At 33.5% G+C, this 17,545-nt stretch overlaps 3 protein-coding genes across 10 annotated transcripts; 1 reads left to right on the top strand and 2 right to left on the bottom strand.

Moving 5' to 3' along the window:
- Positions 1-1,372: 1,372 nt before the first annotated feature.
- MCA1 (PLAC8 family protein) lies at positions 1,373-6,304 on the bottom strand. Of its 3 annotated transcripts, none has more exons than XM_022052425.2 (10): positions 5,961-6,304; positions 5,760-5,834; positions 5,178-5,460; positions 4,658-5,095; positions 4,046-4,461; positions 3,462-3,571; positions 3,157-3,228; positions 2,846-2,952; positions 2,185-2,278; positions 1,373-1,922 (listed from the first exon to the last, which is right to left on the bottom strand). In XM_022052425.2, exons 4-10 carry the CDS (start codon positions 5,066-5,068, stop codon positions 1,870-1,872), a joined length of 1,263 nt encoding a protein of 420 aa, XP_021908117.1. In that variant the 5' UTR covers positions 5,069-5,095; positions 5,178-5,460; positions 5,760-5,834; positions 5,961-6,304; the 3' UTR covers positions 1,373-1,869. The 3 variants fall into 3 exon arrangements, with proteins under 3 accessions (XP_021908117.1, XP_021908118.1, XP_088073581.1); XM_022052426.2 differs by having other exon boundaries at positions 5,178-5,455; XM_088217455.1 differs by having other exon boundaries at positions 5,178-5,455; positions 5,764-5,834.
- Positions 6,305-11,242: 4,938 nt separating this feature from the next.
- FBS4 (F-box family protein) lies at positions 11,243-13,822 on the top strand. Of its 4 annotated transcripts, none has more exons than XM_088217454.1 (6): positions 11,243-11,457; positions 11,844-11,880; positions 12,122-12,515; positions 12,891-12,965; positions 13,097-13,206; positions 13,298-13,822. In XM_088217454.1, exons 3-6 carry the CDS (start codon positions 12,159-12,161, stop codon positions 13,557-13,559), a joined length of 804 nt encoding a protein of 267 aa, XP_088073580.1. In that variant the 5' UTR covers positions 11,243-11,457; positions 11,844-11,880; positions 12,122-12,158; the 3' UTR covers positions 13,560-13,822. The 4 variants fall into 4 exon arrangements, with proteins under 4 accessions (XP_088073580.1, XP_021908103.1, XP_021908104.1 ...); XM_022052411.2 differs by having other exon boundaries at positions 12,055-12,515; XM_022052412.2 differs by lacking the exon at positions 11,844-11,880.
- A 281-nt stretch (positions 13,823-14,103) lies between these two features.
- LOC110822381 (GDSL esterase/lipase At3g14820-like) lies at positions 14,104-16,733 on the bottom strand. 3 transcript variants are annotated; one of them, XM_088217453.1, is made up of 5 exons: positions 16,044-16,732; positions 15,750-15,941; positions 15,536-15,666; positions 15,213-15,446; positions 14,104-14,750 (listed from the first exon to the last, which is right to left on the bottom strand). In XM_088217453.1, the coding sequence occupies exons 2-5, from the start codon at positions 15,844-15,846 to the stop codon at positions 14,184-14,186; spliced, it is 1,029 nt and encodes a 342-aa protein (XP_088073579.1). In that variant the 5' UTR covers positions 15,847-15,941; positions 16,044-16,732; the 3' UTR covers positions 14,104-14,183. The 3 variants fall into 3 exon arrangements, with proteins under 3 accessions (XP_088073579.1, XP_021908178.2, XP_088073578.1); XM_022052486.2 differs by having other exon boundaries at positions 14,104-14,380; positions 14,495-14,750; positions 15,750-16,703; XM_088217452.1 differs by having other exon boundaries at positions 15,750-16,733.
- Between the last annotated feature and the right edge of the window lie 812 nt (positions 16,734-17,545).

Raw genomic sequence — 17,545 nt, 5'->3', positions numbered from 1 at the left:
GTTAAGAGAAGACTAATTGGAAATAAGCATATTTAGATCACATAACATGCAATTTCTATGTTGCACATCTACGTTTGATCCATATCGTTCAGTTATACTGTTATACGTGACCATTGATGGATTTAACTATATTAGTTGTAGCAAAAGCAGCTTTAATCCTATATTTTTATGATCGATGGATGGGATTATTTGGTAATGTATTCAGGTATTTATAATACAGTTCTGAGTACTTTTACGGTTGCTTAACGTATAGTTAAGGTGTCACATAAAGCCCAAATGAAAAATTATTGAATTTTTTTTAACGTGTGGATTTAATGTAGACCTTGGTATGCATATCAGGTTACCAATTTAATGAGCTCGTTTTAAAAGTGATCAAATATAGTTAAACAATATTAGACCTTAATGCATCGGATTTAAGTATGGACTTATAATATGCAAATATTATTTTTGTAATATTCTCATTTTATTATGAGCGAAATAGAAATTACAAAAGTTTGTCGATGTAAAATGCGGTTATGTTCCCCGAATCATAGGGTTATCATTTTTATTTTTCTGAAATCTCGTCACAAAAAAAAAAAAAACTAGTTTTAATCTGCCATGTTGATTCGGAAGATCCTACCGTCAAGCACAGACAAATCTTCTGCGATAGATTCAGGTACACTTCCACTTTTATTTTTCATTAATTCAGTACGAAAATATATGTCTAATTTTTACAAATTTACAAATTTGAAAATAATTTTTATTCTAACAAAGCACACTTGTAAATCTTGATGGCCAATCCATTCGCATTTATCAATATCTAGTGAAATGTGGTCCATGGTCAACAACATAATTGAAAAGTGAGGTGAGTCAAAAATGGTTTGTCTCCAACTTTCTCCCTAGATATATGTTCTTTCCCAACAAAAGCAAAATTGTTCACCAACAACTCAAATTCCCCATATGCAGCAATGCTCCTTTAATAAATTGCCTTCTTTTTTTTTCTTTAAGAACATTTTCTTTGGAACTTGACCTAAATTTTTATTGCCCGAGCAATAAGGATTTTCCCACTCGAAGAACCGAACCATGTTTTCTTTAACCTCACTCCAGGGAAGGACGTTGAAAAAGATGAAAGCTGGACTTGAAGGGGACACAACATCCGGCATCCAACAGAATGAAATATGCTGAGCAGGCTGTAGCACTACTTTTTAAGGCTACTTATGGGACAAATGCATCCACAGAATTAGATAGCCTCTTATTTCTTTGAAAACTTCACATTTTTATTTATATTCAAAACATAAAAATATGCAAATTGCTTCATATTTGTTAATCAAATTCATTCATTCCAAACATTGCGCAAACGAATAATAAGTTTGACTTAGGACTACGATGGAAATTCAACAATTCTAAAATTCTAAATACAGTGGGACATAAGCATGTTGATGCACCACTTTGCAATTCGAAATACTATCATTCATAATCTACATCCATGGAGTCTATAGCTGTTAGACTGACTAGGGATCACCATAAACATTTTGTACAAATGAAATCCTGTAAATCAGTCAAGATACTCGGGAAGTATAAGCAGCAGCAGTAATCTTTCCGTCTATAATGCAGTACCCACACCCTACTCATGCCTCCGTTACACAATAGGATACTTCAGGCAATCCATTTACAGAGAAATTATAGGACACCGGAGTAAACATTTAGAAAAAATATATATCAATATAGTTTATGATACACCATGTGACGAATCTAGACACCAATATAAAACTAGCTTTACATATGGTGAAATCACGGCAAGGAAGAAATCCCAGTACAGGTTTCATTTAACTCTGGCAACCAGCCATTACCTATGACGTATATCAATCACAAAAGCTTATATCCAATCACTTAAGCTTCCATGAATTGTGAGGGTGGAGGGCTTGTTTTTGTCTTCTCAGGACCTGCAAAGTAGTCTTATGTCAAACAAACTCAAGAGAAAGAATAAAACATATTGAACAAAAACTAACATAACAGCAGGAGAGCAAGAAAATCCTTCAACCATACAATGTTTTTTCAGAAAAATCCTTTGACTATACAACATTATTGGCCATTCTTGAACTAATAACATCTTGAGCATCACTGCTGTATTATTAACTATCAGCATTGCTTACAAGGGGATCATGACATTTTTGAAGACTTATCTAAGCTAGGAATTCAACATACCATAAACTCCACGAATTTCCACTTCTCGCCATTCTTGGACAAGTGCACAGCAGCAACACATTACATGTGATAGGAAATCATCAACATATCCTCCCTGTCAAACAAAGATAACAAGAACTACGGTAAGGAACAAAATCCCTGAGGACGAGGATAAGTTTTACTTTCACTTTTTGCCATGCAAGAAGATCAAAGACAAGTTAAGACCAAGACTAGAATATTGATAATCAGCTCGCAAACACAAATATGACAATCAAGCCTCCATTCTATCCTATCTAAACAACATGTAGCTTTAGAGCATGAAATGCAATATGTTACTGAACATACAAAATTTGCATCCAGAACCTCCAGGGAGAAACCTGGAGAGAGCATAATCTATATATGATGATCCTTAAACCATCCTCGTGGTGTCACAAATCCAGGTTAAATTTTTTAAACAGGACCAAATCCATTACAAAATTTAGCATATTGTTTCTTGAACCCCCGACATCAGCATGTGAATGAGGATGCATATAAACATCCTAACATAAACATTAAATAAGATGGCTAAAATGGTAAGTACCAAAAATTGATATTAATGTTTCTATAAATCTTATGTCCACTCAATCTTTAAGTTCAAAAGGCTGAATTTTAAAACATGATCTTGCAGTGGCAAAGAAAATACCGTGATATTGAACATCTTGCGAAGCCTCCTTCTTACACAGCAAGTGTAACAACAGCATGATAATATTAATGAATATGCCATCAATTCATTACATGCTTCTGCTGAAGCTGGTGATCAGAAGAACACAAATCTAGACGTAAGCTTGGCAGTTATATAAAAGTCATGAATATGTTTTGGAGAATTTGCAAGAAGAATATAGAAAGGCGGCACATTCAAATTGAGCCTAACCATGCAAATTTTGTTAGTACCATATATCCCCAAATGGGAAATAAATTGAAACTATGTAGAAAGGATGATATACAAGTACTTACACATGTGCCTGTTAGTTGCCACAGTAGCAATCCTCGAAAGTGTGCCACAAGGATAGAAGAATGTCTTTATACCTACAACATGAATAAATTGTTCAGCAGCAAATATTTCTACTTCTAACAGTGCCATCTTACCAGATGAGCGGGAGAGTTATTACTATTGGGGAAAAAAGAAACTAAAATATGACTGCAGGTATGTATCAAACTCCTTGGAGGATGGGATGACAGGAAAAGTTAATCAAAATGACTAGACTGAAAGAAAGAAACTTTCAACAACAACAGGTTCTTAACACCATGTCAGTACATACATAAAGAAGGTTCTGAACAGCAATCAAGCAAGTCAGTGTGCCATTCTTCATGACGATGTGATCCTTTCCTTGAGAGAAGATCATGTCCAGATGAAACTGAAGATGTGGTTCTGAGCAAATACATGCACCAAACATTAAGAGACTGCCCTTAGCTCTCAAAATATTAAATTTCAAAAAAAATCAATAAAATTCAATATTGCTGGGGAAAAAAATAGAGGTGGAACCCCTGACATGGCCATTCACTGGTCTTGGATCCATTAATTCTATCAAGAAACTGCACACAAATTATATTCAAGCATGGAACAAAAATGATATAAGAACAAGAAAACAAAAACGAAAGTTAGCACAAGCAACAATTACAAGCTATTGGAATTTGGAATAGAAGCTTATCTTCACTGTATCCTATACACCACCATGAATCAAATTACTAGATGGAAACTAGAAACAAACTGCCCCTTAAAATAAAATTGGGCTGCCTTATGGTGGGAAACAGTGTACACAAGCTGGCTCGAAGCCACGTGCAGATTTCTTACAAACAACCATTACAACCAACCCTGCACTTATTTAAAAAGAAAAGAACTAACCTTGAGGTTGTGCGAGTATCACCTTTCTTGGGAGAACTCTCATAAAATGAACGATCATTCTCACTATTGGCATATGAATTGCACTCTACTTTCTTGGAGCCTTTCTTGGGAGAACCCTTCTCTGGAAGAGAATTTGCTGCAGCCACTTCAGTAACATCAAGCAAATGCTGAATTACTTCGCATTGGCTCACATCATAACTTGCTTGCGACCTCTGTAGCTCAAGATGAAGCTTTTCATTTTCCTTTTGCAATGCTTGATTGAAAGCCAAGTTCGGGTAAGAACTAGAAAGAGTTTTCTTCAAGACAACAGCAGCATTTGACGGGGCGTCTGGTTTCAAAATAACATCTTGCACCTTTCTGTCCTCTTCATCTAATGTGTATTCCCGTTGATCCCTCTCAATATCTTCCAATCTCTCCTACATGATGATTAAAAAAAAGTATCATGATGACCTTTTGTACAACCTGAAATCAGTTAGCATACATAATTGAAACAAAATGACCATATAATTAAGGATCAGTGTTTAGCGAATATCACAGCACTAAGTTTATACGAATTGTAACAGAATAACAGACCGCAACAGCAACAGCAACAACCAGTCAAGAGATCAATACCCTGACTCGAGCATTGTCCACCAAAGTGATGAGGGGGATGATTTTCAGGTATCGATCAATCTCATTCTGCGCCTTCCTGAACTGGTAAACGATGTTCCACCCCATGGCAAGTAAATAGAGATAACTACGATCTTGGCAACTGTTTACCAAGATGTAAGACCTCCTCAGCGCATCCTCAAGCTGCTCTAGTGGCTCCCGTGTCTCTGGATACTTCTTCAGCTCCGAGATCTTGAGCTGCTCCAGCAAGTTCCCAATCAACTTAAGATGCTGTGCGAATTGCCTACAGTTCTTCTTGTGCATTCGCGCTGTGTTTGCCGCACTGACTATCATACCAATCAGTCGAACAGCATCTAGTCCCGTCAGCTGCGCGACATTCGCAATCTCCCCAAAATGCTCCCATGAAGACGCCATCCTCACCTCCCAATCGACCTAAAACTCCTGCTTGCAAAATAAACAACACGAATAGGTAATTACTGTTGGGGTTACAAAGACAAATGAAGAGATTTTCGCTCGGTTTTACCTCTTTTTACGCCAATAATTTCAACATTACAAGATACTCCTTGTTGGTTATAGGTTGGTTCTTTTGCATTGCTTAACATGCAGAGCGGAGCTGATTCTCAGTGTAAAGAATCAGTAATATATCGACAGGATCAATCAAAGTACAGAAAGCTAATCAACAACTTGTCCGGTTTCAAGCTGGATCCCGAGCAACTTGACGTGATCTGCTTAGAAACCGCATTATCACTCGAGATCTTCAACCTTGCAGAGGTCGTCCATTTCTTTTTCTTAATCTTTTTCCTAAACTGCCACAAAATTCAGAAGTGAGATACAGGAATCTCAAAGTTTATCCATCACGCCTCTTTGCTCGCTTTTCAAAGCAGCATGAAAATTTAAAAAAAAAAAAGAAAAAGAAAAAAAATAAACAAGAAAACAAAAGATATAGCTAGCTTGAAAGCTTCAACAGGAAGAAAGGACCATTTTAGGAAACAAAATGATGAATCAGAACGAACATTTATTCAAAGCTATAAACAAAATATATGCATATCGCATTTAAATGGAGATTGTGGAGGATATAGCAGTTCAAGTTTCCAATTAGAATAACCTGCCGTTAACTCGCCTAATCCCCCAATGACTGCCGGTGATACATCTCTTTCTCCACAGGAACTCAACGCATACCCTTAAAAGGCAAGAGAAGGAAAAGGAAAAAGAAAAAAAAGAGTTAAATGAAGCATTGAATCAAAGCTTCGAGAATTCCAAACCAGATATTGACAAGAATAAAGCAAAATGCTTGCGAGATTCTCACCTACTCCAGAGAAGCTGCACTAATTTTTAGGGCTGGATTCGTTATTATTCTCTTTTTTCTTTAGTTTGAGTTTAGTTTTCTCTTTTCGGTGCAGCGGGTTATATTATAATCAGAAGAGAAGAAAGGGTTAAAACGAGAGAGAAGAAGAGCACAGAATTCTGAGATGAACAGACATTGCCATTACGGAAATATATAGCTTCTTTTTCTTCTCCTCTTGTGAAATGGATTTGTTGGACTTCCAAGGAAGAGAGAATGGAGATCTCTCTCTATCTGTCTATCTTTTATCGCTCACAGTTTCGGTGCTGTTTGTTTGTCACTGTTCGGTTCACGACGCCTTTGGCCTCAAGTGAGTGCCACTCACAAGAACTCGTACGTGGGTGGTGGTGGTGGTGGTCGACGCAATTACCATATACCCTCGCTTTCCTTTTGTATTTACGAGAATGCCACGGTCTTTCACGAGACAGTAGCTTAGCCTAGCCGTAGAGCGCACATTTATTTATTTATTTATTTATTTTTCATGCATTTACAGATAGATAATGCAGACTGGTTGACTCCTCAAAAACCTTCAATTTACCAGCAGCTGGCAGCTGTTCTTTGTCTTAGAGAGAGTGTCAATTTAACTCCTAAACCCCAAAATTTATAGTAGTTTACACTTTACTCCCAGAATTAACTTTTTTTTTTCAATTTGGTCCTCCATTACACCCAAAAATTACTAAAACCATTTTAGTTTGGAATACTCAAAAATATACTTTTACAATTTTCTCCATAATAATCCAATATAAATTGACGTTTGTACCAAATGCGTGCATTGAAATTTTATTGGGAAGAACTTGAAATGACGGATATTAAATAAATTTTTGAAATAAAATAATTTTTTGTACTAATAAAACACCTGATAATTACTTAATAATATGTGACTAATTGCAAAAAAGTTATTGAAAGGATTACGCTGGTTTACTAAGGTAATAAAATACATGATAGGCTAAAAATTAATGCGTTTATTAGAGGAGTGTATGGTGGTTCTGTTTTCCCCAAAGGAAATTTGAATTATTGATGCAAAAATTTCACAAATAAATATAAATTTATTTATTAAAATATAATAAGAGGAGCAGCAATCGAAGCGAGGGGAAAACTCGCACGTGGACCCATTAATGGTGCGAGGTTGACACATCCCGAACGACACGTGTGAACGTCGTTTTTGTGGTTCATCATCCTGCTGTGTTGATCGAACTCTCTGTCTGCTCATTCCTTATTAATGATGGGGAATTGAAACATGTTATCTAAATCATTAGGCATGCCTTTTGTTATAATTAAATATTTTTTTATTAAAATAATTAATTATTATTTGATTTGACACACTATAATCGGATATTAATTATAATTATTGTTTTAATAAATTTATATATTAATTAATTGTACATTACACATATATTAATAATAAAAATATAAAAATAAATATGACAGTACAATCCAATTGATATTCATAATTTATTATTAAATTAATAATATATACACTGTTTAAGTAAGTAGTAGTTAGTAGTTATTAGTTTAAATACGAATAAAACTTGATTTAATTTCAAATATATTTATTATTAATTATTAAGATAAATATTATTAGTTTATTATTATACCAAAAACCACTCTAATTGTATGAAATATATAGTTGATATCCTTCAAATGAATATGTTTCCGCTGAATTTAGTTAAAATTTTAAATTATATAATCGGAATAGAAATATAATATAAATATTTAATAAAATTAAGATTATATTTTTTAAGTTGATTTCATGACGTTATAAAAATATAGACAATTGTATACATTAATCTAAAATATATAATGATTTCATTTTAAAAAATGAATAAAATATAAAAAAAACTCAAAAAAATATAGCTAAATGTAAATAAAAATAAAAATAAGTAGTTTTAAAAAAGTGTGAAAATTGGACGGATATAAAAAAAAATTGAATAGTTATATATGTATATATATATACAAACAGATTATATGCATATTATTGAAGTATTTAAATAAAAACAAAGAAAGAAATGGAAAAAAAACGTAAAGAAGCAAATATAATATTTGTGGAAAAAATATCTGAAATTAGAAAAAGAGATGTTCTGCAAAGTAACTCCACAAGAGATAATTTGATTGCTACTTGCCAACAGTAATTAAGTGTTAAAACCGCTTAATCAGGATTTCTTCATATATAAAGAAAATTAATTAACATTTAACTGCACGTGATTAGGCGGCAAAAACGGACTGAATAAATGAAAGAAGAGCTGGCTGGAGGTACTAACTTAGTAATTAATTAATCAATTAATTAATTAAAGAAACGGAAGAACCGAACAAAACGCAGCCGCAACTGAAAACGGCATAACGAACTACTGGCTTGTGAGTTGTCACCACCCGTGACGCACAGCGCATTGTCTGTTGCGTAATTTATTTTTATTTTTAAAATTATAAATAATTAATTAAGTCATTTTTAATTAACTATAAAATTTTAAAAACTTGGGTATTAATCCAAAATAATAAAAAAAATTATATTATTAAAATTTTCTCCTATAAAATAACAAATACCCTGAAAAATATTTGTAATAACCATTATATGTTATATTAAAACAGAGGCTTCAATTTGTCAGCTACTTACTCATCAACCCATGTCCCGTATTCCCACCAACTAAATAAGTCTTATTTTTTAAAATACAAACACAGTGCATTACGGGTTTATCATATCGTATATCTATTCGCGTATGTATATACTTCGTATATGTATGGACTATATGGCCGTGTATGTATAGACTGGAGACATGGCATGTCAGCTTTGGTTGTTGGGTGATTCCCTCCTGTTTTGTGATTGAACCCAAATTATGAAATTGTTTGGTCCATCCGAGGAACACAAAAGGTGAAATTGACTCCATAATTTGGTGCCTTAAATATGTTTCGGCTCTCTTTCTCCCTGCACAGCCGAAAAGGTTGTCTATATTAAGCATTTAGCGTGCTCCATAATCAAGTTCAGACCCACCATCTTAAGCATTTTAATTTGCAACATTATATGGACTCTTTTTCTTTCATGACCCATTTATATATATGTATGTATATATATAGAGGTCTAGTCAGGTTGCAGAATCCTAGTACCCTTTACATTTATAAATTAACACCTACTTAATTATATATAACAATAGTGGTGGTACCTAAAGTTTGTCTTGCATTTCTGAAATTATATTTTTTATGTTTGGCATTTTCCTCTCCATGTGATTTAGTGGGAATATTCATGGACCTTAATTAATTCACAGCATAAATATAATTTTTTGATCCAATTTGGTATACACAGCAAGTGGGTCACTTGAAATCTAGGAATGTTTTTGTTAATTAATTAATTAAATAAATACTTTACAAGTATGTGCTAATACTATTAGTGCGTATCACTTCCTCGTTACAGCCAGCTGTTATGCACTTGTTTTATTACGCTGTTATATTTTATTATGTACTTGTTATTGACGTATTAATAAATATAATATCATGTTATATTAAAAAATAATTTAAAGTGGTAAATAATTTGTTCTTGTATATTTTTTGACATAATATTTGTCATAAAGTGAAACATGTTATAAATTTACAATGCTCAAATAATAATATTTTATTTGCTTGGCTTATAATTTTACTATATTATTAACATTATATGTGAAAATTTATCTATGGAGTATCTAGTAAGTTGAAATGCTCATATGTATTAATCAATGGGTTTTGATTAAATAATTATCTCTAATTTTGTTTCAATTTTAATGGAACATAAAATTAATAAATATATATATATTGTATTATATCTAAAAATAATAATAATATAACATGCGAAAAAATAAAACTGGTTTTTGCCGAAGCCCATAAAGAAAATGGTTACCCCCTTTGGGCTAAAATCTGACATTCTTAAGTGGGTTGAGTTTGTTCTCATTGGGCTCACATCACAAATTCATTTACCATAAGACATTTTCAAACTTAAATTATACATGAAAAATAGTATGTATATTTTTATTTTTAATTGAAATATATTTTATTCATATATTATATAGTTAAATTCTCATTGTAATAACTTCATTTGACTCTTTAGCTCATAGTGAGGAGAAGACCTAAAAATCAACTCTACTAAAAAGGACATTGAAATAAAGAAAAAGATATTCATATTTATAGTTGGATAGGATTGTAAAAATCAATTAAATGTTAAGAAACAATTTAGGCTTTGGTGACACGTTGATGCTCTATTCCAAGCGCTTAACTCTTATGCATTCTATAAACTTAGTATTAGCTTTCAATAAGTTTTTTTTTTTTAATTTTTTTTAAAAATTATAACAGACTTTCTACAATAGATATTTTTTTCTCCATTATGAGACATCAAATAAATTATTTAAAACTGTTATAACTCGCATGATATAAAAATATGAAGGTAAACTACAAAGAGAAACATACTTGTCCCATTAGCGTGCATATACTGGAGCAAGATAAAATTATATTATTTATTAATTATTATTAAACTTAAGATAAAAATTACAAGTACGAGTTGAATTGTGTTATAATTAATTATTGTTTATCGATTAGCTTTTTATTTGTGTATGAATTTTTATTTCAAAAATAATATTATTTTATAGAAAGTGAAAAATTTATTGTGTTTTCATTTAATTAATTTATTAACAAAAGGATAAACGCCTCGCCCTCAACGGCCAATGAGAGCGTTGGTCACGTGTAATTAATGGCGCGTGAAAGGGATTAATTCGTCCTTTCGAGGCATTGATGGGGTCATACGTAAGCGTTTGATTTGGGCCCCACATTCAGCCTAAACTGAATTGAAATACCTAAAATACCCTTCATATAAAAATTAGATTAAATTATAAATTCCTCATCGGATTCTCCGGTTATTTCCAAATTAGTGGTCATTGGATTCTGTCCGGTGCACAATTTAGTCAACAAAAAAATATTTTTATTTTGAGAGCAGACAACGAAGGATTTGACGTAAGCCAGTGGAGGTTCAGGACAGTTTAGTAATTATACAAAATATAATGATTTTTTCCCTCTAAAATTTCCAATTTTGAAATTAATAAAAATCCCACCTTCGCAGGGCCTAAATCTAATCCGAGAGACGGAATCTGCGCCGTCCGATGTGGCCCAGCGACCTAAGCAATAAAAGACACTCACGGGAACCCACAGAATTTTCGTCCAATAAAATACGTCCACGTGGACATACAACTAGATCTGATTCTGTAAATTTATATTTTTAATTCTCTTTGGTAACTGTTGTTGAAAAATTTGGCGGCAACCAAAAGAAATTCAAATAAAGAGCAAAAAGAAAAAAACCCTAGCGGATACATTTCTTCCCTCCCTATCTCCAATTCTCCCTCCATCTCTACGAACTCTTCTTCCTTTCTCTCTCTATACACACTATTCTCTTCTTCAACCGAGCAGCTCTGTTAATTTCTTGGGTTTATGCAGAACGAATCTACGTCAATTTCAGGTTATTACTTCTCTTGTTTCTAATGTCACTCGATTTTACGGATTTTTTTTTCCTGCTCATCGGTTATGCTTTGGAATTGTTATGGTTTTTCTCCTGATTTTGATCGTTTTAGGATTATATCTAGTGCGGTTTGATTGTTCTTATGTGTAATTTGCGATGGTATGGGGTTTGTACTTAGGGTTTCTTTTGGATTCTAACTTGTCCTGATTGGAATCCAGTGCTTGCATTAAGCCTGTAGATTTCTGATCAAGATTTTAGCCTTATTAGCAGGCTAAGAATAGAATTTAGAATATTGGTTTAAGGAAGTTTGGCTCTCCTAAACACATCCAGCACTTTTAATTTATCTTCGTGGAATTGTTCTTCACAAAGACCAGTTTATTCTGCAGATATTAATTGATGGTGGCAGTGGATATGGTTTAATTGGTACAATCTCTTGATCATTTGGTTTGTTTGTGAACTGATAATAACAAATTTTTTCGAAGAAAATTGTTTTGTTAAGCTTATCCCCGATTCTTAGATTTATTGCGAGTTCTACCTGAAAATCTTATTATTAGTTCTTAGTGAATGATTTCTTTGAACTGTTTGTTGGTTGCTTAGATTCTTGGCATTTGAAAATCAACAATTTATGACGGGATAGAACTAAAGTTCTGAACTGTTGCCGCAGAAGACTGAAGGGACAAGTTTTGATAAAGAAGAAAGGTATGGGGAAAGTGTCTCCAAAAGATCGGGAGTCAAAAACCCCCAAACAGAAAAGGCGATTAAAAAACTCGAGCAACAAGTATTTGAAGCCAGGTGCTCTTGCACAGTTTCGGTACAATAAGGCCACAGCTGTCAAATCATATGCGGACCTAGGGAAGAAAAGTGTGGCCTTGATGGCTGCAAAGAATGCAGAGCATAATGATCATGCAGTACAAAGTAAGGTTATGGACAAAAGCCCTTTAATGTTATCACCTGTGGATGTTCTGAAACAGAATGCTTTGGTAAGAACACCAAAGACACCTCGTATGGAGGAATATGATTCTGAGTCAAGGCTCGAGTCTCTGCCTATGGATTTGCTGGTATTGCTTACATTGCTTCATTTTGCTTCCCTTTCATTTATACACATTTATCTTGGAATCCTTAGGTTCACTGTTTTCTGTTCTCATGTTCGTATGAACATGAAATGTTCGCTCTTTTATGTTGGTATGAACATGAAATGTTCGCTCCATTATACAGTTGGCTGTTGTCATGTGTTTTTGACTCTCTAATGACACATTGGATTTGCAATACTTTTCAAAAGGATGTTTGAACCTTATTTTTTTATTTTTCTATCTCCTTTTAATTTAGAAAATATATTGTTTTCATTTCAATGTTGATGCTATTTGGCTCAGTACTTTTTGCTGGTCTTTTTTTGCTTATTGGTTATTAATTTCAATTTATTTGTCATATTTGAGGTCAAAATACTATGTCATCTGCACCATGACCAACTGAGGGCAGTTTTTCATGTCTCTCAAAGAATCAGAAAAGCTGTAAGACTCCTGTTCTCTTGCTCTCTCTTTGTCCTTCGTTGTACTTGGCCATCTGTAGAGAGATGGATGGAACTGTTTATATTCACTGGAAGAACTATGGTTGGAACTTTTTAGTTTATTTGATGAAACAGGTTTTGCTTGCTAGACAATTCCATTTTAATTTCACTACGCCAGATCGCTCTCGACAGGAGATGTTGAGAACCATGACTCCAAGGCCAACTGAACACTGGCCTTTTGTTAGGTAAAAAAGCTTCTAGCCTAATCTAAACATTTGAAGTTTAATTTTCATGCTCCTCCAGTTTGTTTCTTACAAAGTTTTCAATTGAGTGCAGCAAAGGAGATGGGAAGTGTGTTATCATTCCAAGCCCCCACACCCCAAAAGCACCAAAGCATGGTCCTCGACCGCCTTCTCGCATTAAAATCTCAGATGTGAGGCAGATTACTGCTGTTCTCTTTCAAGATCCAGCATTCCATTCAAGGTGTATGGTTCCTTCTGTTCTGCCCAGGCCCTTATGCAAATCTTTGGCTTCAAACCGAGTATTATTCTATGAGGAGGAATTGTGTCAGGCTGTTGCTCAGAATAAGCTTCGCTGATTGAGCCTAGTATCTATCTCATTGCCTCTTGTTTTCTGTGTGTATAGTTTGCAGTGCTTTCCGTAGTTTGCTTGTAGTTAGGCAGGGAGTATGCAAATTTTGTAGCTTTCATGGGTCAGTGCTAGGTTATATGCAACTCCAATTTGCAATAGGGGTTGGCAAAATTTAGACAGTGTTTGTTGGAATAATGTATTTGAACTAGTCACATGTATATCTTCATATATGTTTGAAATTGAAAGAATATCTACTTTGTTTCTTCTCAATGGAATCCAGGTAGTGGCATCTTCAGTTTCTTCGCTAGTTTTTCTATCTCAGAACTCTCTTGCATACATCATCTTGATTCATAACCATCAACATGACTATTGCAATGGGTTAGTAGTTTGGAACCAGTTCTTCAATGGGTTATTTGCTATATAGATTTGCATATTTGTATTATTGTATGTGTATTCTGCTTTAAGAATGAAGATAAAATACATTTGCTAGCTTTTATTTGATTAAGCAATAAGAGCAAGATCCTTAAGAATGCCAAATTGCAAAATAGCAATAACAAAAAGGAGCGGCATTATTCATGGATGAGTCAAATGCGTAATAAACTGCAGTCTCTTGGGATAGTCATACAGTCATTTAAAAGAATTTACTTGCATAGGTATCGAGCATGTAAGAGGTAATGAACTTGTACCCCTTCTCAGTTGGATGATAACTGTCCCAGAATAAGTATTTCGAGGCATCTTTGCATGAACGGCGCTGATTAAAACGATTACACAATCGGCTGACCTCTATATTTCCCCTGGCACAGCATCCTTTATCTGTCACTTGGAAACCTGAATCAAAAGCCAATATTTTCACAAAATGATATCGGAATTTATTTAAATGTTTATCTGGATAGGCGAATGCTTTTCCTTTCACAATCTGGATAGGCATACGGGTTTGATTACCGTATTGAGTGTTGTTCTGCATTAGTGTAAGTGTTATGTTGTAGATATCAAGATAGACCCACTTGGAGCCTGGAAATTTTCCACCGAGTGAATCCAGCTCTGCTGAAATCTTGGAATTGAATACCAGTGCAGCATCATTGCCGGACTCAACGCACCTTCTTCCATTTCCACCATGTAATGTTCTCTGTGATGGAACACACCCAATTGGCGGTAGGCTAACTACTCCAATTTTTTTTGCTCCTGTTCCATGAAGTTCCTGCCATTTTGTTTTTCTTGTCAATCATTAATGAGTGATACCTAACTCAGAAATTATCACTCTTTCACTCTAGTCGTCAGGCTCTTTTACTACATTTGTTTTGAAGGTTCAAGTCTTCTTTGGATATATTGACGTTCGGATAGAATTTTAACAAAAAAACGAATACAAACACTACACTTGAAAATGATAATTTCTGCATTATGCTATATTCAGTGTGAACGTAGTGTTTGGAATAAATAAATTTTTTTAAAAGAATTTAGTCAAAAATTCTTATCTAATTTTACGTATGTTATAAGAAAAGTTCATTATCAAAAATGAATTTACCTGTGAAAACAAAAATGCTAACAGTATGAATGGATAATCTATTTTGTTTGTTAAAATGCATATGCTTATGAAATAAGGAAGCTATATTGCTTCGCAGAAGCAACAAAGTTGACATCTAAGTTGAAAACGAAGCCTAACCTGCAAGAATCTTGAAGCTGAATCAACCAAGAAATCAGTGTATGAGTCAATATCATAATGGTGTTTTCTGAATGGAGTTGAAAGATAAGTATTTGCAATATCATCACTTCCTGTGCAGACTATGAAAATGCCTTTAGATAATATAGTTGAAGCTGCATCTTCTCCTAATTCTGACCTTATCTTCACTAAGTAATCTCTGAACAGTTCTAGCTGATCCGGTAACGATAAAACAGACTGAAAACAGATAAAAATTATTAAGGAGAGAATTTTCTTTCTGAAATTGGATTGAGGGAAAGAGAGAAAAAAAATTATATTTAGGCTACCATTAGTTTAGATGTGAGAGGATCATATCCAGCACCACCAGAAGCAAAACTCACGCCAGTAAGAAGGTCATGAAACTGTAGATTTGGGTCAAGATAAGCTGGCAAAAATTCCTTAATTCCAAATCCTTCGGCTGAAAAGTTGTTTGAGAAATCTTAAGATAAAGAATCTGAATATTAGATTTACATAAATAAGAATTGTTCAGTTCTAATGTACCTAATAAGTCTGAGGGGATTTTTCCATTACTAAACCTTCCGGTTGGTTTTCCCTCGGGAAAATCCCTACCATATGGTGGGAAATTACACTTGATCATAGTGCGGATATGGTTATTGTTTCCAGGATCAACAATGGAATCACCAAATACGATAATTGCTGCAACTGTTCTGTTCTGGGTAAGTGGTAGGACACCTTTGGGACAAGAAGCATGCATAAGTAGTAACAGAGAAGATAAAACCAATGAAGAGAAGGAGAAGAAAACTGGAATTTGCGAGAAGAACTTCATATCTGTACCAATGCTTGACGGCCTTCTCCAATTTGTCAAAGACAAAATGGAATGAATTTATACCCATAATAAACTTGCTGTTGGCTTTGTTCCTTTCCAATTAAAGGAGAAATCTTTAGAAAGCTTCAAGCATATAATATCTAAACTATCCAAACACATCCAAAGGAAGAAATTTATGAAGTCTTCTATAATTCTTGAAGTTTTTATGAACTCAAGTCCAACTTAAAACAATATTCCTTTGATGGAATCTGGTGAATCGGTGCAGGTATGATCACACTTGTTTCTCTCTAGACTTTTGTTTTAAATTCCATTTAAAAGTATGAAAGAATGAATACTCAAGAAGACAAGCTTTTCCCTTTCTTTTTGGTCAGTGCTTCTTCATTAAGAAGCCCTCAAGAAAGAACAGAAGCAATCTTACCAGGCAAGTCTCATAGTTATACAGCAAAAAATCACATCAAATTACACAAAGTAGTACTAATTGTTTTTATTACAAGTTCTCAAATTACCAAAAATATTTCAGTCAATTTATTTTAGCTCCTTTTGTTCAGTACTAAATCTGCAGAAGAAAACCAAAATTTCCCACTAGCTAAATGTACATGTTCATTTCCAAACAAAGTTGTAACAAAGCAGAGTTTTCAAAGACAAAAACTACGGAACCGAAGTGATAATTAGCCCTAAATCAAATTCAGATACACGAGACGGTTATTCAGAATTCTATTAATGAAATCTGTCTTCAAGGTAAAACATTTGCCATTTCTGCATCTTCATCATTTCGATCATCTCTTTTTCTTTTTCTTTTATTCTAAGTCATACTAGTTTTAGAATCCATGATAACATACATTCTGGATATTCACACTAAAGACTTTGTGATTGTGAGTAGGAGCTTCAGAATTGAGAGAAAATACTAGTAACTCGTGTGTTCAAAATTTTCCCTTTGACTTTGAGCAATTAGAAAATAAGGCATTCTCATTATCTCCCACACCTAATTTATTCCTTCAACCAGGGTGCTATGAAATATTTATTCATGAGTGGGATAAGTTCTTTTATTTTAATTCACCATTTTTTCTTGAATATACGATTCATCTATGGAAGAGCTTGAACTTTAAAAACTAATAAATAGTCTTACAAATACATAAATATGTATCTCCCTATGAGTTTCAATTGCGTTTATATTCATCAATATATAAATTGAATTCAAGCTTTCCTATACCCTTTTCTGATGTATATGAAGAATTGCAGTTTCTTGATAAATTCGTATACCTCTATTAATCTCTGAGATATTTAGATTTTTCAAAACTTCATGAATATATAAAAGAAAAATGCTCTCATTATTTAGATCAAGATATAACTTTAATTTGTTCAAATAACAATTGAAGTAAATTAAAATCAAGAACAACGAATCTCTTTATGATAAACATATATATTTTACAAGTATATTATTGTAAGTAAGATGTATATAGAGAATTGCAGTTCGTTGATAAATTCGTATACCTCTATTAATTTTTGAGAT

The sequence above is a fragment of the Carica papaya genome, chromosome 4, assembly GCF_054855325.1.
Source record: "Carica papaya isolate Zhongbai chromosome 4, ASM5485532v1, whole genome shotgun sequence".
Lineage (NCBI taxonomy): Eukaryota > Viridiplantae > Streptophyta > Magnoliopsida > Brassicales > Caricaceae > Carica > Carica papaya.
The sequence above is the reverse complement of the archived record's forward strand: the minus strand, read 5'-3'. Positions and strand labels throughout refer to the sequence as shown.